Raw genomic sequence first — 20878 nt, 5'->3', positions numbered from 1 at the left:
ACTTTCACTTTTTTAAAAGCAAATGGCTTCCTGAAATTGAGAAGCAAAGGAAATACTTCATATTGCAAGGCTGAAGTCACAGCTAAATCATTAGGCTATTGGGATGTTTATTTTCTATAAATTTCAAAAAATCAAGTTTCACAGGTTCTTTGTGACAGAGCTTTAAAGGAAGTGTTCTCTTTTTCTAACCTAAGACATTTATACAGTGTGAATGATAAATGTAATTAAGCTGTATATGAGAAACAGCAGCTATTGGGCCGTGTAAGCAGGCATCAGAGTGAAAGGTCAAGATGCCCTTCTAATATTTAGAGTCAGCTCACTTGAGCACTGGTCAGCTCCATATTAAGGCCAATGAGGTATTCCCTTCCCAGCAACCCTTGCCTGACAGTCCCCTCCCCGCTGACATGGTACAGCTGGAGCACCAGATCGGGATGACCCACTCCTGCCTCCCTGGAGTCACTGCGTCCAGGCTGTCTGTGCACCTGCCATGATGTTGGCGTTGGAGCACTGGTATTGGGAAAGGTTGTTCTTTCCTGATAGCCAAAGCTCCAACGTGTAAAGCTTGAGAGTGCTCTACTGATGGTGACTTGCAAAGGGCTGGAGAAGAGAAGGCATTGGCCCCGTTGTGTCTGATCCCTAAGTTCCACTTATCCTGTGAGCCAGCTACAACTCTGTAGTCACAAGCATCTCCTCAGTATCGATGTAAATTAAATTTAATATAAATTCAGTCTCCCTTTTTTTCTGTACAAGAATTTAACCCAGGGCTTTTGTACTGAGCTATATCTCCAGCCCTTTTTATTTTCTCATTTTGAGACAGGGTCTCACTAAATTGCCCAGACAGGGCTCCAACTTGTAATCCTCCTGCCTCAGCCTCCCAGAGTGCTTATTAGTATATGTTGGTTTCTGTTCTTAGTCGCAAAACAAGTAAAACACTCAGTACAAAATTCAGTGCTGCTCTCTGTCCTTTGAAACGAGATATGAAAAGGTCTTTAATCTCCTTCCCACAGCAGAACTGGGGTTAAGTGAGAGCTAGTAGCTTTTCCATTAGAAACAACTTCAGTCTCACGCTGTACTGTTGTGACTTCCTTGCACAACAGTATGCCTGGTCAGGAAAGGCAATCCAGTGGTTTCAGCTTAATCTTTTCATTGCTTTCCCTAAGATCAGGAATTCACCTTGCCTCAGTCATCAAATGGCAGGAGTAGGATCACTGGGCATGAACTCGTAGGACCAGGACCTTGGGCGGAAGCTGACTCTTTGGACGCCTGTGGCACGTGAATGCTCTCAAGGGACACTATACTCTAAGGCTGTGCGAACCAGGGAAGGAAATTGCTTTCGGAGATACCTTTATGTCTAACGATGCTGACATTTGTGTTCTGAGCCACTTTATCTCCTCTCTTTCCTTACCCTGCTTCCCACTTCAGCTGCCAGCAGGTATGTGTGAGGTTGCTTCTTTGGTACCTCTTTGGAATAGGACATGTCACATATCTGGGCCTTCCAAGTTCAACCCACTTGTCTGTTCCATTAACCCAAGACTACTTGCTTATTAGAGGACTACTTAGGCAGCAAAGACTTGAGAGAAACGTAGAACTCAGCTGAGTGTGTAAGTATCAGAAGAGAAATAAAGACGTGCAGTCAGTGAGGTGTTGATAGAAATTACCCTCAGTCTGAGTTGAGTTGCAGAAGTCTGTCATGGACAGGAATTAAATAATGAGTCAAGTTCAGGGAGATGGACCATGTGAACAGCCCCTTGAAGCTCTGGAACCCCTGTTAATCAACCCTGCTTGGTGGGACTCCTCCCTGCCAAAATCACCATCCATGGATAATTTCAGTTAGCTGGAAAAGCAACCCCAAACTGTTTGGAATGATGCAATTGCCTCCCTGGCAGACACATCTCATACCAGAAAAATTCGGAATTAAGGGAAAAGAAAATCACAAATTCCTAATATTAGCATTTTTGTTGTAAGTTCAAAAACAATTTGTTCATGTTTGCTATTTTAAGCATTTGTTGTGTTTTAGAGCATGTGACCTTTCAGAACTAGAGGCCAACCTTGTTCCAATTTTAAGTGTAATTTAGAATTGATTTACATTTGTGCTTTCAGGTTGGGCAATATAAGAGTGAAGTTTTAGTAAATTTGTAACATTGAACCATTTAAGAGGATTTAGGGTTTCCTTTGTTTATGTTTCATGATTAGATTTATAAGAGTTATTTACATACTTCAAATTTTCTGTTTATTAATCAGATCACTGATCTACTTAAAAAGAAAATCAAATGGCTTGTGGTACATCAATGTGAAGCACTTGCCCAGCATGTCGAGTTTCTGGATTTGATCCCTAGCACAACCAGAAAAAAGAAAGAAAGAAAGAAAGAAAGAAAGAAAGAAAGAAAGAAAGAAAGAAAAAATGCTAAAGAAAACCAATACATTAAATATAAAAATGCACTTTAGAATGTCAAAGGAAATTAAGCTTCAAAAGGTCCTTTAAATAATTGTTAACATTTGCTGGATTTACCAATAGTGAGAAGACTTGTAAATTGAACTCAGATCAATGTATTTAAGAGAAAATGAACTAGAAATTGATAACGTTAATTGAATAGTGCATTGTGTGGGTGCGTGTTGCCTGTGTGTATTGCGGAGACTGAACCCCACTGCTGTTTTCATGTAGGCACGTGCTGTGCCACTAAGCTACGTGCCCAGCGCTGTACACTAATTTTTAAATGTGGCTTTGAGTTTTTTCTGTGCATGAAGGCAGATCTGAAACTGTATTAACATTCCCAAATTTTCATTGATTATGCAGACTTTTACCCTGAATAAAGGAAAGTTAGTTTAATTCCAGCCAAGACTGGTTCAGATATACCTGGGGTGGGTCCTGAAGATGTAGAAATTCCAAGGGTCAGGGCTGGGGATTTAGCTCAGTGGCATAAGCACCTGCCTTGCAAGCAGGCGGTCATGAGTTCGATCCCCGGTACCAATAAAAAAAAATTCCAAGGGTCAGTGACTGAAAGGGGAGAGCTGGGAACCAGTGAGGTACTCTGAGGACCCCTCTAGCTGACAATGTTCCCAGAGTGCCTTATTTGCTCTGGGCTTTCGAAGATCCCATGGAAATGGAGACCTGGCCAATCCTCTGTAAGGTCCTCTGTAACTCAAGATGGACCCAACCTGAACCAGACACCTAAAACCCAGAATTATCCTCCATCCCTGATGTCCCCAGAGGGTACTTCTTTAGGCACATGGCCAACCACATACCATGTTATTGCCAGATCTAGAAACGTAAACCTGAGATAATTCAGGTTTACAATCCTCAAAAATACATCCTATCTTTGTCCAAAGATATTTAGCTAGCATCGTCACTGAGATTCTATCAAGTTCTTTCATTGTTAAGTCCTTCTGTTTCTGCATCTGTATCTTAATAATAAGCACTTCAAAGATAGAATTTTAAGTCATTATTATGTAATGTTTTTACTTATTTTTACTACCCACAAAAGGCCACACAGAATTCTGGCCAGAAGAGCAACTCAGAACATAATGAGGATTTCTGCTTTGTGAATAATAGCAAAAATGAGCCTCAGACATATTCCTGGCATGCTTCTTAAAAACCCATCCAACCTTAGGGTGCTGGCCTAAATTTTGTTTGCTGAGTAGAGGCATTGTTGCTACAAAATCAATCTCAACAATCACTGCCTTCTCCCAGTTAGGCAGGTTTATGGAAAAGATGAGCTCTGTCTTCATTCTTTGTAATCTCCAGTGGCAATGATGTCCATGAGTTCTGAGCAGGGCTAGAGGGGGCTTGTGTTCAGTCTGGCCTTTGTTCTGTGGGCAGTCAGTTGATCCCTTCTGATGTAAGTACCTTGTGTTTCTGGCATACACTTTACAAGTACTCAATTGCTCTCTGTTTCAAGCGAGTTAGCAGATAATACCATAGGAGAAAACTTGTGTAAGCCACAGAACTGATGAGGATTCAAGGATAAAAAGCAGGTTTTGTTACATAAACAGCTTTGCAGATAAGAACAACGTGAAAAATTATGGAGGGGGAACGTGGCAGTAGAAACTCATTCTCCAGAATTTCTATCATCGGTATTATTTTCCAGACAGATTTATTGAAGGGACAAGTACAGTACACTTCAGCCAAAATAATTGTATAAAAAGAGGCGGAAATGAATGCTAAGTAAATTAGCATAGCAAAGGGCAAGACAAGGAGAGAAAGTATTTCTGCGTGCTCGCCTCACCTGTCCCTCAAGCTTTCTGAATTGTATAAGAGAAAGGCAGTTTTCTGAGTCTTCGTCTTTAGAGCCTTCCAAAAGCGCAGATTTTTGGAGGTGGCAGTTTGCAAGAGTTTACTTCACAGAGAGCAAGAAAGAGTTTAAGTCCTTAAAAGTACATAGCCATGAAAATATATAATCACCCAGAACAGCCTAATTTCTGTAGACTTCAAAGTAGATATAGTCCTTTTCAGGACAGACAGACAGACAGACAGACGGACTAGGCATAGAGAAAATCAGAAAGCCAGCCATAGCAACAGTTTCCTGAGCTGGCAGGACACTGAAATCACCTGCAGAGTGGAATAGCTCCTGTCTGGGACTCAGCCCAGAGATTTTGCTTCAGCTGCTTTCAAATAGACATTTTTTAAAAAACCTTTGCAAAGCATTCTTAGATTCGGCAAGGACTATGAAATACTGTGAAGTCACTGAATAAATTCTGCTTTCATTCCTCTACTTGGCATATTTTCATGATCATATCAGCCTTGAGACTGATACCTTGTCAGTATCTTTTCTAGCAAATACATATTTTCAATGATTCAAATGATGGTGGGAGTGATCCCGCTGACAGTGGAAGGAAAGGGATGACCAGCTGTTATCTAAGCCATGACACGAGCTTGCCAAGGCCAGTGCACTGTTCTAAGAGGCTTTGTGGACCTGCCTACCTCATTGGTGTTTGCACAGTTTAAGTGTAAGTCCTTTTCCAAGATGGTCAGATAGCTCAGCTATGTAATAGCACTGTCTTTCGGTTTTCGTGAGCAGTTTTATCTGTGTCAGATGATAATGGTGGGGGCGTAGCTGTCTCTGAATTAGAGATTGGAGTCCAAGCCAAAACATACAAGCATCCCACGTTGAAGTTCAAAGGAGTGCTACCCACCAGACCAGCCATTTCCCTCCCCTCGGCAGGCTGGGTGGCACAGTTAAACAGAACCAGACCTCCGTCTGCCTCAGCTTCATATAAGGGGCCGGGCAGGCCAGGTCAGTAGGGTGACTTTGAAAGTACACATTCCCTTGTTCCCTGTGTATCTCCATATGTCCTTCCTGCCTTCAGTGACTGTCTCTTGCATTTGTCATCGTCAGCCATGGCATGGAGCAAGACTCAGTGCTCCAAGCCTTGTGTTAGGCTAACTTAAAAGAAGGGGAGGAGAAGGTAACTAATCTGTAGGGGAGACAGAGAGGGCACATGCAGTGTTTGTGCATGAATGAAGAGGTGGTAAAATCGGAATGTGGTGTAAGTCTTTATAAAAAGCAGTTGACAGTGATAATTAATGAAATTCTACACTCTTGTCAGTTTCATCTGGTCCTGCCCCCTACCGCCCAGTGGGCAGAGTAAATCACAATCATGCAGACATAGGAAAATGGAGAACTTACGTAAACAGAAAGCTTTGCACATGGCCGTGGTGCTCTCTCTGGCCTTTTCTTCAGGGTTACGAGTTTCACTAGCTGTCAGCCTGAGCTCCCAGTCCTCAGACATGACCTTGATTTTCTCAGTTGCTCTTCTGTCTTACTGGATTGTTTTTCAGATCCATCTCCCAGGTCATTCCTCGCACTGCGAGGTGCTCAGTCCCTTTCTGTTTTGTCTCCCTGTGACACTTCCCACGTGTTTCCAAGAGCTGCTCCTGTAGTAAACAAAGTAGACCCTTGAAACATCCCTCAAACATTCTTCAGCTGGAAAATATTCACATTATCATTAGATAGCACTATTATTTCTGTGATCTGTAATCCCAGCAGTCTAGGAGGCTGATGTAGGAGGACTGCAAGATCAAGGCCAGCCTGGGCAATGTAGCAGCTTACCAAGACCCACTCTCAAAGTAAAAAATTAAAAAGGGCTGGAGATATAGCTCAGTACAAAGGCCCTGTGTAAATAAATAAATAAATAAATACTATTTTTGATATATTTGTGTTTACATGTATGAATCAACTTAAAATTTTCTTGATAATCTATTTTAGAAGATATATATTTTAAAGCACTAAGTAAAGATTTTGTAACTAACACAACTCCTCTAAACATATAAATGGGTATTTCTGCAAAATGTCTGTTGTTTATTTATTGTAAGTGATTTTATAAACTTCAGTTCAAGTGGAGATCACAGGGCTTAAAAATAGTAGCTTAATAAAGCTGGATGTCTGTTTTTCTCTCCTCCTTGCAGTAGTTCAGAGTCCTTAGAGACCAAATTCTTTTCTGGGCTGCCCTTCTCACTGTATTTCAGATGGGCTACTAGATGGGATAGAAAAAGAGTTCTTTTTAAAATGGAACAAAAGTACTACACTTGAAAGAAAAAAAACAGAAATCACTGTTTTAAGAATAAGAATATCAGTTCATCAAAAGAAAACACCAAAACACTAAAAAGATGAGGTACAGACTGGATAATGATATTTGCAATGCATATATCTAAGAAATGAATCTGCATATATAAAGACAAGAAAATTCCAAAAAAAAAACCAATTAACCCATAGGAAAATGCTCCATATAATCAATCATCAGGGCAATACAAATACATACCACTGTCCACCAGAATTCCTAAAATTAAAAACAACGGCAATATTAACTCTTAGTGGAGATGCAGAGCAATTAAAATAGTTATCAATTCCTGGTAGAATTATACATTGATATCATCAGTTTGGAAAATATTTGGAAGTATATGAAAGCTGAAAATATCCCTGCCCCGTGCTCAGCAGTTTCTCTCGGAGCTGTGTGTCTCTGCAGTGAGGGTCTGCTGTTTTTCTTTTTTTTTTTTCTTTTTTTTTTTATTTAAAGAGAAAAAAACAAAACAGTAAAAGGGTACAAGTAATACAGAATTTCAAAAAAGCAAACAGTAAGAAACACTAGTTAATAGAATACATATTGTCATCTTAGAAATTTGTAACTTGTTCAAGTTACAAAATTAAAGCATATAAAGTGGACATTCAAACAGTGAGATTGCAGACAGTTCTGTTCAGTGATCTAACAAAAACTTAATAATATGGTTTTCTACCCTGCACACTTAAATATACATGCAGTTATATCCTTTAGAGCACTTTCTTTTCCTCTCTTTTTTCCAGTAACAATTACACATTTTGGATTTTATTACTTCTACAGTTTTTATTACTTTTTTTTGAAGAGAATAAAACCAAATGTGACAAAACAAAATAGAGTCAGTCAAAACAAAAGGATGGACATAGTACATGATGTAAAAACAGAATACCAGGTGATCAACAATGGTTATCATAATGCTTCTTGCTATCTTAAAAAGAATTGCCTATATCATCAGGTATAATAAAATTGAACAAAACAGTACAGAACAAAACCAATAAAACCTAAACATTGGAGCCCTTACAGGACTTCAAAAGAAGATAAGGCCTGCTGTTTTTCAAAACAGGGACCACAGTATCACCTTGAACCTTGTCTCAGAAGACGGCAGGTGATCTCTCTCAGCAGGAAGGTATCTCTCTTAGCGGACGGAGATTGAAAGTACAACAGAAAGTCTCAGGATTATATGTGAGTCCACTGTATTTGAAAATGATGGTAGTTCCCAGTGGCTGGAACATACAGGTTAGGGTTCCCAAAGGACATGGGGCCAAAGGGAGGGGGTTTTGCAAAGCAGTGGCTTTTGCCAAGGGATATGTTCAGGTGCAGACCTGAGGGAAAGCACTCAGGGATTATCGCTTTGCTGCCATTTTACCAATTCTGGAGAATAAGTATTTTTCTTATGCCTAAATTATACTGTGTGCTATTGTATGAGGAATGGAAATGACATATTGCTCTGATGATTCTCAGCAAAGCCATATATTTCCACTAATGGCAAAAAGGAAAGGCAAACAGGCAGAGGAATCCAGCCATGTTGCTTAAAGCATCATCCTACATTGCCAAGAATCCCTATGACAGTTTTCAAACCTCTGACCTAAAAATGTCACTGACTTTACAAAATGTGTACACTTTATCCACTTAAATTTACCTTGCCCTTTTTTTTCTGTATCCTCCTCTCTTGCTTCTGACAATTCAACATAGGCTTTTCCATGGGAAGTTTCTGTAGCAAGTATATGGAACCACTGTGAGCAGAGGCAAAACTTTCTTTAAGGCAAAATTCTGATTCCTTATATCATTCCGTTGTCCAGTTTTTGGAGATTAATATTTATTAGTCTCTGGACTGGTTCATTAGAGAACAAACAGTGCACACTGGTCTTGTTTCTGCCTAGGACAGAGCAGAGGACATAACTTTACTCAGAAGAGGGGTAAAGTGGACAGAGAAGTTTCTGACCCTGAGTAAGACACCGCCAGGTTGCTAGAGGAGCAATAGAAACAGCTTTTACCTGCAGTTTAAGAAGCAAAGATTCTACTCATATGGCAGAGACTGAGCCTCTTGACACCCAGACCCTTAAGAAAGATGCTCAGGCTCAGCGAGCCATTTATGAATTCCAATTTTCTAGTGAACATAACCAGAAGTCCCTGGCTGTTTGCCCTAAGCAAATTAATTTATGTAGTGCTGTTCTGTTCCTTTGAGAAAGTTCCTTAAATAGCAACAAAGGGAATTTCTGGATTCCAGGGAGGCCTCTAGCCTGCAGTTCATCATAAAGAAAGGAAGCTGATCCTATGGCCTTGTGTGGCCTACTGTCCCGCAGGAGAGAAGCCCAAAGGGCTGGAAGTCATGCAAGAAAGGCAAAGCCTCTAATGTCACCATGGGAGGGCCCACTGGGGAAGAGTCTCTGGACCTATCTGCCATGATTCATTCTCAGCCTCTAGCATTCCTGACCAGACAGACAAAAGAGGCAGGAAACAGAACCCCAGCAGGAGAACAGTACATAAAGGAGCTCCATCCTTTATACACACAAGTTCTCTTAGGTCAGATAAGCCCCTACTTCTAGAAGAAGCTAGCTGGTTTTTCTACCTCTGGGCAGAGCCAGAGAACACTACCAGACAGGCCCTTGCATATGCATTAGCCCTAGGCAGACATGAGAGGGGGAACAGGCCATGCAACCTCCCTGCCTCCAGCCCCCACCTCAAGATGCCCACGGTTATTCACAACACAGGCCAGCCCCAGTTCCTCCCACCCAGCAGGACCTCAAATTGATATGTGGGCACCCCTCAGTGAAAAAAGACCAAGTGACACCTCTCTTCAAAACAACAGAATAAAGGGTTGCTCTGGCCTCCTGCCTTTATCATGCAGTAAAAATTAGCATATAGGTATGTTTTTGTGAAGCAGTCACAGTCATTTAAATCTTTGTTAAACCAGGATATACTTACCTTTTTCCAGTTGTGCCTAATTTCAAACCAAGCTTAACACTACCCCCAGTCCCTGTTAATGAAAAGATTTAGGTGACCCCTAGCATTCCTTGCATGGGAACTTGGACCTTTTGCATTTCTTGAACTAATACCTACATAGGCTTCCTTTTTTTTTTTTTTTTTTTTTTTTTTCATGCAGATTTAGACTATCAGCTCACAAGAGCAAGTCCTTCAGTAAGACTGACAAAGTGGCACATATAGTACTTATCAATCAGAAAACCCAGGAGTATTGGCCTCTGGAAAAAGTAGATGTTTTAGTTAATAAATATGACTTTTTCCCCAGCCCAGAAACAACCTCCACCTCCAAATGCGTCGTCCTCCCAACAGCTGCATGGAGATGCCTCCTTTTCTCTCCTATGCAGCCAAGCTCAAATGATGGGGAAAATTAGTTTGTCTCTCCCACAGCCACCCTGCTGTGACACCTCTCAGGCACACCTGTGATTCTGCATCCATGCTTATGGACCAGGAGTGGACAGCATGTGTGCCCAGAAAGATCTCTCTCAAAGGGTACAGAGCCCTGAAGAGAATTACAGAGCATTAACTTGAGCAGGACAGGACAGTCAGAGGGATGGAGTGGGAGTCCAAGAGACATGGAACCCATAGCAGCAAACCTTGGTATGTAGGTCATACAGCAGAAAGAGCCATCTCTGCCCACAATCTTCCCACCCCTTATGGTTAGCAAGGCTCCAGTGCCCATGTTGGAGCTGCTCCAAACTAAAGTTGCAACGTGACAGTGGCCTATGTCATGTTGATATAGGGGAATGAAACTCCCAACCTACTATATGTCCAGTACATGTTTGTGTTCTCCAAAACTGAAGAGTGAATTTTAGGAACAACAGAGGTTTTAACAGCAGAATATATTTATGAGAGAAAGAAAGCTTCTGTCTGAGAGAGACAGAAGTAGTCCCGAGTGGGTTGCCAAACTCCCCATCTTTTCTAGGAATTTTATAGAGCAAAACCACCACGAGGTAAGGTGGGTTCAAAATGGTAGGTAGACATAAGGTTAGACAGAACTGTGATCAACCAATAAGATTAATTGCTCAGATAAAATTGATTAAATCAGGAACAAATGGGGAAATGAGTCACATAGCAAGTGGGCATGCTTAAAGAGCAATGACTCTTCCTGTAGGGGGTTGGAATGGTGACTCCTGGTTTCCTCAGGGTGATAGAGAACTATTTAGAATATCAATTCCTGGTGCTTATTCTTAGGAAGTATGTGGGTGCATTTGAGTTATCTTTTGTCTTGAGGTCTGGCCCACAGCAGAGGTGACTGTCTCCCCAACAGCTGCAAGGTATCTGGCCTTCTACACTGGCTCCTTCAAGGACCTAGTCCTGTTTGACTGCCTATAATATTTCTATCTAACTTGGCTGGCTGTAACAATGTGAGCTTTAGAAGATCCATACCTTGCCAAGTTACCACCAGCACTAACACCGTTTTGCATCATATTCTTTAAGGACCCATAGTTCAGAGTTTCACATATCTTAAGGAATCTCATAGGCTACTGTGCATTGCCTGAAGGCAGGGAGTAGATCAGCAAGACCAGCCTGGGACACAAACTGAATGCAGAGACTGAGGACTTCAGAGAAGATGCCAGTTGAGGAACTCCTGGAACATCTCAATATCGGAATCCATGATTGCGAAGAATCTCATGTGAGCAGCTGCTAATGTGACTCATTTGACCCAGTTCTTCACAAAGGAAAGATTACCATGGTGTCTCCTCAGTGGTCTCCTGCCTCCATCCAACTCATTCTTCACACAGCTGGGCACCGACATCTTGGCATAAAGCCTTCAGGTTTTGAAGTACCGCCTCTTATGTGATTCAGAGCCCACCTTGACCTGACTCCTCACACTTTTTCAGGCTCCCCTCTTTGTCAGCTTCATGGCCCCAATCTCTGTTCAGACCACATCTGTGCTCGAATACCTGCGTTATTTAGCTTTTTGCTATTATGACAAGATACCTGATAAAGGCAGCCTTACAAGGAAAGGCTGATTGAGCTATGATTTCAGAGTTTCAGTCCATGACTGGCTGGCTCAGTTGTTCTGGGCCTGTGGTGAAGCAGCACATCATGGCAGGAGCGTGTGCCTGACAAGGGCTGCTCGCCTCAGGGAAGATAAAGCAGGAGCTGCAAGGTTCCAAGCCACACCTCTGCGACCCACTGTCTAGGCCCACCTCCTAGTAGTCCGCTGGGCTGTGAATTAATGAATGGATTAATCCACTGCTGAATTTAGCACCCTCATGATCCTATCACTCCCCCAAATCCCAACAGCTGGCCTTTGGGGACCAGTTTTATCCAAACCATAAAAATGCCCTTTCTGTACTCATAGACTGCCCTCCAGCCAGTGCACACCTTGTCAGCTTCCAGGATTCTGTCCAGAGTGATTTCCAAGGCAAGCATTGCTTCTCCATACTGCCTGCTCCTCCGTGAAGTTGACAACCCTTCCTGCCCTAGACAGGCTTGAATTGTGGCATCCTTATATTTGAATGCTGCGTTGTTCATTCTTGGGACCTAAGTTCATGTCTCATGGAAATTAACTGTGTCTGCCTCTCTGGACCTTTTCTACATCAAAGAACACATAGAAAATGCTCATAGTGATCATATATATATATATATATATATATATATATATATAAAACAGGACTACTTGTGAAGGAGATCGGTATCTTGTCACATCCTTAATCACCCATGCAAAGCCTGAACATACCCTCATTTATAACTGATTGAAAGAATGAGTCAATTCATTTGTCTCTAGTAGTAAGAGATTTCTGGAATTACACAATAAGGATCTTAGAAATCAGTAAAACAAATAGTCACAGAGAATGAATAACTAGGACTGAATGTGACATCAGTAGAAGGCTAAGTTGGTGGATTTCTGCCTCGAGTGTAAAGGCCTTCTTCACTAGCATGGCCCTGGGCTTCATTCCAACTTGACCTTCCGTCACTGCTTCTTGGGCACATGAACTCCAAGATCAAACTGCTGCTGACCTGCAAGTCCCTCACAGGCCTTTCTCCCCAGCACACAACCTCACTCCTGCCTGCCTCCAAGGAGCACAAGTGCCCATCCTCAAAGGGTGCCATCTTCACCTACTCTAGGGCCGTTGGCACTGAGAACTCTGCTCTCCTGGGCATGCTTGGTTTCTTCCTTAGTGCCCTGCTTGGTGTTGATCATCACACTCTCTAGTCTTAGTCATTTTTTGACCCTTTCAATTTCATGTGGTCAAAAGCAGAACCTCATTGTGCTTTCTCCTCCTTTACCCATATAAATCTTCCATAAACACAAGGCCACAGGAAAACCAGATTCCAGATTAACAAGGAGGAGTGTTTGTTGTGAAAGCCAGTGTCTCATATTTCCTAGAAGGAAATACCCCTTCCAGCAAAACCCAGCCAGAACACTATTGTTATTTCAGAAATTCGTAAGTCCATGGGTCCTCTGCTAAATAAAGCCAGACCCATTGTCCTCAAACCCATTATTTAAATGAAAAGGTTGACTTGTAGTCTTGTTCTGTGGGGAGAATGGAGAGAAGCGGAGTAGGTAGAAAGATGCTTTGGAAGAGAAATGCTCAGTCCTGTGCAACAGAAGTGGGTCCCTGGAGAGGAGCTGTGCTGGCTGGTTGGGCCTGGGGTATACAGTAGGACAGGATGAGGTGCCACCCTCAGGAGGACCTCAGGATTCATCTTAGTAACCCCTTTGCTAGACCTAATTCCTAAAAGACAGAAGAGAACATGAATCTCCTAAGAACCCTTCTTCATTTATGAAATGCTTCCTGCCTGAACCATGGGCCATCCCCAGCTTTGTGTCCTTGGGGTCACCAGGTCCTGGAGTGTAGTCCCATGTCGATGTGACCTGAAATTGCTTGTACAAGGCCGTCCTGACCCCTTCATCCTCCTCCCAACAATATTTCCAAACAGTGTCTGCAGGGCAAGCCCAGGCTGATGCTTTGGCTGGAGGGAAGCATAAACCTCACACATTCTTTTTGTGTCTCATGGTGAGTCTTAGCCTCACTAGTGTACTCCACCAGGCCCTCACTCTTTTCACTAATTTTTTGTGTACTTTTAGCAACATTATTCCCCATCATGAAAAGCAGCTAGTTGCATCTCCCAGATGAGGTCTGAGGTGGCTCCTCTGACAGAGAGGTCTGCCCCGGGCTGCTCCCATCTCTGCTATGCTGTCTTTACCCTTAAGTCTGAAGAACAAAATTTCTGAAATTGCTTTACTTCGGAGACCTCTCTAGAAGTTTCCGATGATGAACTGTGTGTTTCGTGCTGCATTTGCCACTGAGCCCCAGTCCTGACTAATGAGGTGTGTTCTCTCCCCCTGCAGGCACAGAAGGTACACAAAAGGTTCCCCAGGCCCGGCAGGGCACACCACTCCACTGAGAAGCAGCCTCATTCTATCCCTTCACCGAGTGCCACCGCACTGAGCCACACCCCGAGCAGCGGCCAGCCAGTGCTGTGTGACAGCTCGTTCCTGGGCCCCGGCCAGCTGGACTCGCCTTCTGGACACCAGCAGGAATGTGCTACACAAGCCAGAAGCACCCCAAGCCCTCCCTGGTCTTTCCCGAGAAGCAAGTCCTTATTTTGTTTGCCCACAGTGGGCTCCACCCCGGTCTCCTGCACTGAACCACAGCGGTCTTCAAACCCGGATCCCATGGGCCAGAGGGCATCTGAACATAGGCATGACCATCTCCTTTCCATTGATGACTTAGAAGGGGCTCAGGAGACAGATGTGGACACAGGCTTGCGGCTGTCCTCCTCAGACCTCTCTGTGGTCTCTGCATATTCTGCACCCAGTCAGTTCTGTGGCCCAGGAGAGAAGGCTCGTCCCCCTGAAGGATACATCAGCCACTGGTCATCATACAAGGGTCCCAAAGAAGGACCACTGCCCACTGGCAGTGGGGTAAGCACAGAGGCTTCCTGGGCTTCTCTCCCTTTTCTAACTAAAGGATCTTGCCGTTCCTTGCTGATGGCTGTCTCTACTCCTGCTCCCCAAGCTTCCAGGGCCTCCTCCCTCTCAGAGTCATCCCCAGAGGTCCCTTGTGCTACTCCCAAGGCCACACAGACCAGTCCAGATGTGCCACCACCTGCAGCATTGGCCGATCATGGGGATAATGACGTGGAGGAGTTCTACATCTGAACATTGCTTGCTTTCTGAACACGTTCAGACACAGACTCAGGTCCCTCCAGCCTTCTGCCCTCTGAACACACCGGCATATTTAGTTCTCAGCTCCAGGATGGCCTGGAACTTCATTATCTTTTCAGGGGGATCATTCGCACATTTGCCATGCCACTGCTCTCAGCTGAGAGGTGGACTATTTCTAGGGACTCAGTGAAACCACTAACATTTTATGCAAATAAACTATCAACAAATTTAAATCAGGAAATATATTTTTAAATACTCATCTTGAGACATGGTTTACTGCCCTTATGCAATTTAAATGCTTCCTATAATTATTTGAAATGAAAAGAAAACCCAGTCAGCCAGAGCTGATTTGGCAATTTTCATGCTATGAGAAAAAAATAGTTAAAGCCAAAATGTGGGAAAGATACTAAGTGACTGGCATGATAAAATAGTGCACAATGACAGAATTACCCCCTATCAGGTTCTCCAGATACTCATACATTTACATTATCAGGGGACAGTGGCCCCAGGGATTTTCAAAACCAGGTGCTAAGAAGCTGTCAGAATACCTCAGACTGCAGAGCATCTTACGTTGAATCCACTGACATCTGAAAATCTAGATTTATGCAGAAGTGGCTAATGTGCTTTGTAAAGATTTGGTGTAAGAGATTCCTGGTACACAAAACATATGTGGAGTTCCAAAATCTAAATTCATATACATGTTTCAGTAACACATTCCTATAATCAATGAAGAGCTACAGATGACAACTCCACCCTCTGAACTAATTTGAGTCACTGAAGAGAATTCATTCTTTGGAGTTACAGAATGTGATAGTAGGCATAGTGGGTAGAGAGGCTTAAGATATTTTACCTTTGAAAAGCACAATCTAAGGGCTGCATATGTCTCTGTATATAAGTGATAGGAGTCAGATTTTATACTGCTTTCTTCAGTAAATGCACAGCCACGCATCCTGTGGTTTTCATTTTGAAGTGACTTGGAACATTTTAGCTGGCATTTTGATTGCACAAATGAACAAATGTCTCCTTTTCCCAAAATGGGAAACCAAAAAAAAAAAAAATGCTCTCCTGAATAAACACAGGTGCACTGCTAGCCTGCCCTGAATGCACAGGAGCCTTAAGTAAAGCTCGTGACCTTGGCACTCCCAGTCTTGTCTGCTTTTGTCACAGTGTCACTGAAATCCCCCCTAAGGGTATGTTTACAATGCCATCCTCAGCCATGTCAAGTACTAGCATCAGGGCCAATGCCAGGCTGTCCCTGAATACTGTTTGTCTCTGGGGAAGAACATAGGTCTGCGTTGTTCATCTCCCAGCCCAGTGCTCCCTGTCTAGACCACACGTGGCCCGGTTTTCATTACTCTGGAAGGGCCCACACCAGCTCAGACACAGCCCCAGAGTCCTTCCCCACCGGGGCCTCCCCAGCCTCAGGTCTGCCATCCTTGTAATGAGAGCCTTAGATCCTACATCCCACATCCTGGACTTCCCAAGACTTGGGATTGTAATGTTCTGCTCCAATGACAAGATGGTCTTTTCTACTTCTGTTCTTGGAGTAACAAGTTTTCCTGGAAAGGGCTATATAATATCTTAAATGTTGTCAGTCATGTTTTAAACTTTTTCAGTCTCTGTTGCAACTGCTGCCATTGTAGCATGAACAATAAAGTGTAAATGAATGAGCATGACTGAGTTGCAATAAAACTTTATTCATAAGAACAAGTGGGTGGGGACAGAGTTGGTCCAAGAGAGGTGTCAGCAGTGAGCTAGACTACTGCCTGAGATTAACTCAAGGTCAGCCACAGTCAACAACAATAAGTCTACATCCACTACTATATGTATTAACACCAAGAAAATGGGCTACTCTGCTCAAGCCAATGACTATAGAACTGCAGGGCTCAGAGTGGTACAGATCCTCCTCTGAAGAGCTGATTCTTAGCCACTAGCATCCCACTTCCTGTGTGGGAATGTGACTCAAAGCCAATAACTGATGGTGAAATGCAGATGCTCACATTAGAAGAGAGGAACAAATAACTCAGCGATGACATAGCCTCCAGCAAACAGGAGCAAGCACGTAAGTATCGAGTGTTAAAGAGGCAGCAGGCGTACATCCTCTAATCCCAGCACTGTGGGGGCCTGCGGCAGGAGGATAACAAGTTCAGGTCCTGACTGGGCAACTCAGTGAGACCCTGTTCCAAAAAGTAAAAAGGGCTGGAGATGTAGCTCAGTACAAAGGGCTCAAGCCCTAGTACCACAAAAACAAAAACAAAACAAAACCAGTTAGGCCAAAATGGGTGGACCACCTGCCAGTGATGACTCCTGTTTATATACTCTCCTGCTCGCCCCTTTTTGGTATAAGTCCCTGTCTCTCTTGGATTGCTCCAGAGCCCAGCTCATGCTCTCCAGCCCCAGCTCCCTTGCAGGCTAGTCTACCAAGCCAAGTGACCCCAAAGAATGTCATGGGTGCCATTTGAAAGAAGGGATGACAAACTTCCCATGAAAACGGAAAGAAGGAAAGAGAAGCCCCCAAGAGAGTACACACAGGCACTCCCGTGCCGTGGTCTTGAGGCAGCAGCGCCGCTGTGGAAAGGAGCCCCGAGCACACATTTAACAAGGTCTTGGCTTTTGTCTCTGGCTGCCCTGGTAGCATGTTCCTTGTGCAGGATGGCTCTTGACACCCACCAGTGATCTTGACTCTTGAAGTGTACCCGTATAATAGATGCTGGGATACTATAGGTGTTCATTAAGTTATATTTTTCAGTTCAAAAACTCTGCAGCCATCTCCCAAGTCATTCCTCCTGTGATCGGATTCTATGATCTGGGAGTCTCAATTCTGTCACTGCATGGACCCCATTCTCTTAGCTTTGCATCCCCCACCCCCAGCATTGCCCAGAGGCTGGGTTAGCGAGTGTTCTGGTCAAGTTTATACCCCATCCCCTGTGGGCCTCTTGTCTAAGTTCCTGTGAAGGGTGCTGCCTTGGCCTATACTGTGCTAAGCACTGCCTTTAAAGAGATCCACTGTAAAGAACAGATAGACACATGTGCCAGGTCAGTTTGGCCCAAGTGACTGGCAAACATTACAGAAGTCATTTCGGGTCACCTAAATGAATTAAAATGAACAGAAAGACAAGGGGCCGGCTATGAGACTTTCGTGACAGTGGGAGAGGTGACATGTGGCAGAATAAATTGGGTTTTAATGCTGGGGCTCCTTGAGCCTCAAGGCCTGAAGGATGGGGACATCAAAGCAGAGCACTGGACAGATATTTGCTTTTGTTGTGAAGATCCTTAAGGACATGTATTTTATTTTTTATCTTTTTGAGACAGGGTTTCGCTATGCAGTTGAGGCTGGCCTTGAGCTCACTTTGTAGCCCAGGCTGGTCTTGAACTCGCAACGATCCTCCTGCCTCAGCCTCCCGAGTGCTGGGATTACAGGCATGAGCCACCACACCCGGCGAGGACGTGTATTTTCATCCCCAAGGAAATCAGGAGTAGTGCAGGTATCTTCCCATCCCTTTACTTTTTGTAAATGAAGAAATACACCAAGCCATCAGATAAAGGGCACCTGGGTAGACCACAGAAACTACAGAAGAGTTTTGAGTACAAATAAGATCAAAGATGGAGGCCTGGGGGTGTAGCTAAATGGTGGAACACTTGCCTGGCACACATGAGACCCTGGATTCAGTCCCCAGCACAGAAAGGAGAGAGAAGGAGAGAAGGATGAACAGAACAAAGAAGTGGGGAAGGGAGGGAGGCAGGGAAGGAACGGGGAAAAAAGATTCAATGATACCAACCATGGAGTGTCCCTCCCTCCCACACCCTGAGAGTGCTGTGACCAGTTCTGGCCAGTGACGTCAGGGTTCAATTTTAGGATAGCAACAGGACAGTCCGACCAGGGACCTTCTCCTTTTTCACTCCAGACTACTTTGCTGCACGGGCCCGGCCTGGGCATTCATACCTTCCTCATCATCAGATTCCACTTCTCCTTAATCCTCTGGAAATACAATTGATCCAATACAGCAGAGATTTGAGAGAATATGGAGAAGTCAGAGTGAAAAAATGGATTACTAAAACAAATGAATTCAGGAGAGGTGAGGAATCTGAAAGCAGAGATATATACAAATACATTCTTGTGACTTTTACCAAAGGTTTTCCTATTTTGGGCGAGAAGCACAGTTGCAAAGTGGCTTTGAATGAAAGCAATCAGGCTGGGGATATAACTCGGTGGCAGAAATGCCTGTCTGCATGAAAGCAATCACGAATGACGGTGTTGGCATATGCGGGTTGTTTTAGCACCCAATTTCTATGTGATAATGATTGTCCTGTCATGGGGCAGGACTAGGGGCAATATACAATGTTCAGTGCCTGCAGAAGCATGAGGACATTTGGTGAAGGTGAAAAAGCTCCTCCCATGCTGCGTCACAGCCTCCCAAAACTCCCCGTCTGGGATGAAACTATCACCTCCAGGTGCCTGGAATGCATTAAAAAATGCAGCAGCTCCACGGCCCTGCGATGGCCCTGTTTCAGGGACAGTGATCCTGGCTCACTAGAAACATTTGCGACATTCATCTCATAAGACAAGCATCTGAACAAGGCTACCCTGACCCCCTTTGGTCAGCTCTGCTCTCCCTACAACTAAGCCCAGAGTATTTTGGACTCTAAGTGGAACAATCCAGGACTTGACTCTATGCGGAAGGGCCCAGTGGCCTGCTGAAGACAGCTGTGGGAAGCTTTTGGTGCCACCTGGTGGTCACTGTCCCCAGGAGGCTCACTGACAGTTCTTTTCCACCAAGAACATTCCACTGGGTTGATCAGGAGGGAGACACTTTACTTCCATTTATTATTCAGTGTTTAATTTTCTGTCTTCTTGATATCTATTGGTGCAATTTAAATGACAGTAAAGCAAGACAAGGTAAACAAAGTCTCAGCCAAGAAACAAGAGTCTACAGAGATGTCAACGGTAAAGAAAAACACGACGGTACTTGAATGTCCTCGAAGCCAGGGCAAAAGGGGAAAGGTATGTTGCTGTGTAGCTTTCATCTATGACCAAAGAATCTAATTTGCTGTCTCATTTCAATGTCATTTGAGTTTCCCCACTGCAGTTCCTCACTGGACACCAAGCTGCTTGAGAGCAGATCTCTAAAATTACCTTCTCATCAGAGGGTTTTCCTTAGGATTCTCTCCATAAGGCCGCTATTTCAGTCCTGTTTAGTCCTCCAGGCTGCAGGATGGCACTGACAACACCTTGGGAGACAGGAGAGCTGCCTGTGTGTCGGATGTGACTCCCGGATGTCCTCCAGCCACACTCTGGGCAGGGCAGGGGACTCACAGTTGGCAGAATGCCTGGGGGACTGATTGCACCAGTGATCTTTAAAGCCTGAAACACTGAGCGCAGGGGAAGAGGCTGATGTCTTCCTGGAACGCTGGAGGCTCCCTGCCACTTTCTAGCCTGCGTGGACAGGGGCTCCCAACTGGTGGAGCCTGCTCCGCACGCCCAGCCACACTCTGCAACTGCAAAGCCCACTCCAGTGCTAATGTCCCCCAGCGAAAAGAGGCTGAGGGCTCTGAGCAGGTGACGCCTCAGCCCACACTCCTCTGAGTCACTTGGAAAATGATAAGATTTTCAATATTAGTGCACTTTTTAATTCATTTGTCCCTGTGTATGTGCTTATTGTCATTCATTGAACATTCAACTAGCACTAATGTGTCCCAGCTGTATGTCAGGCAGCAGGTTAGGTGCTGGAGACACAGGATTGGATGGGACAGACATCATTTGTGTCCTTGAGATTAACTTCCCACTACCATCATTCCTATTTACCCGTAGATTTTAGAATCCTCCTCACAGATCTAATGGAATTAACCTAACCTCTGCTAGTCACAAAGAGAGGCTCATTTTGGCACCAAAAGATTTGGCTCCCAGTTCTGGTTCTGTGACTCACTATGTGAACCAAGGGCAAGATACCTCACTTCTGTGAGTCTCAGCTCCATCATAGAATATGGACAGCAAGCCAGGCTTGGGAGACCATCTGTAATCCCGGCTACTCAGGAGGCTGAGGCAGGAGAATCGCAGGTCCCATGCCAGTTTGGGCAACTTAGAAAAACTCTGTCTCAAAAAATAAAAATGGCTAGCTGGGAACATTCCTCAGGGATATAGAGCCCCTGCGTCCCTGAGTTCAATCCCAATGTGTGTATGCAAAAACCCGGACTTCCGGTACATGGCAGGTGCTTCGTCAGTGTTGG

General features: G+C 44.1%; 1 protein-coding gene and 1 long non-coding RNA gene across 4 annotated transcripts in view; one reads left to right on the top strand and one right to left on the bottom strand.

Annotated features, from left to right (window-relative positions):
* Fam124a (family with sequence similarity 124 member A) overlaps positions 1–16326 on the top strand; it is a 51711-nt gene extending 35385 nt beyond the window's left edge. For 2 of the 3 annotated variants that reach the window (XM_003477446.5, XM_063232693.1), the window contains one exon: positions 13835–16326. In XM_003477446.5, coding sequence (XP_003477494.1) covers positions 13835–14647 — 813 coding nt within the window. In that variant the 3' untranslated portion in view covers positions 14648–16326. Of the gene's footprint in view, positions 1–2241; positions 5629–13834 lie in introns of those variants that run through there. The other variant, XM_063232694.1, reaches the window with a different exon arrangement.
* The window catches only part of LOC134471985 (uncharacterized), a 125146-nt gene that overhangs the window by 33366 nt on the left and 70902 nt on the right, over positions 1–20878 (bottom strand). Inside the window, exon 7 of the long non-coding RNA XR_010041794.1 lies at positions 5625–8425. This is a non-coding gene — a long non-coding RNA (uncharacterized LOC134471985). The remainder of the gene's footprint in view (positions 1–5624; positions 8426–20878) is intronic.

The sequence above is a fragment of the Cavia porcellus genome, unplaced genomic scaffold, assembly GCF_034190915.1.
Source record: "Cavia porcellus strain 051 isolate PalLab524CR breed Dunkin Hartley unplaced genomic scaffold, mCavPor4.1 scaffold_21, whole genome shotgun sequence".
Taxonomy (NCBI): Eukaryota; Metazoa; Chordata; class Mammalia; order Rodentia; family Caviidae; genus Cavia; species Cavia porcellus.
The sequence above is the reverse complement of the archived record's forward strand: the minus strand, read 5'-3'. Positions and strand labels throughout refer to the sequence as shown.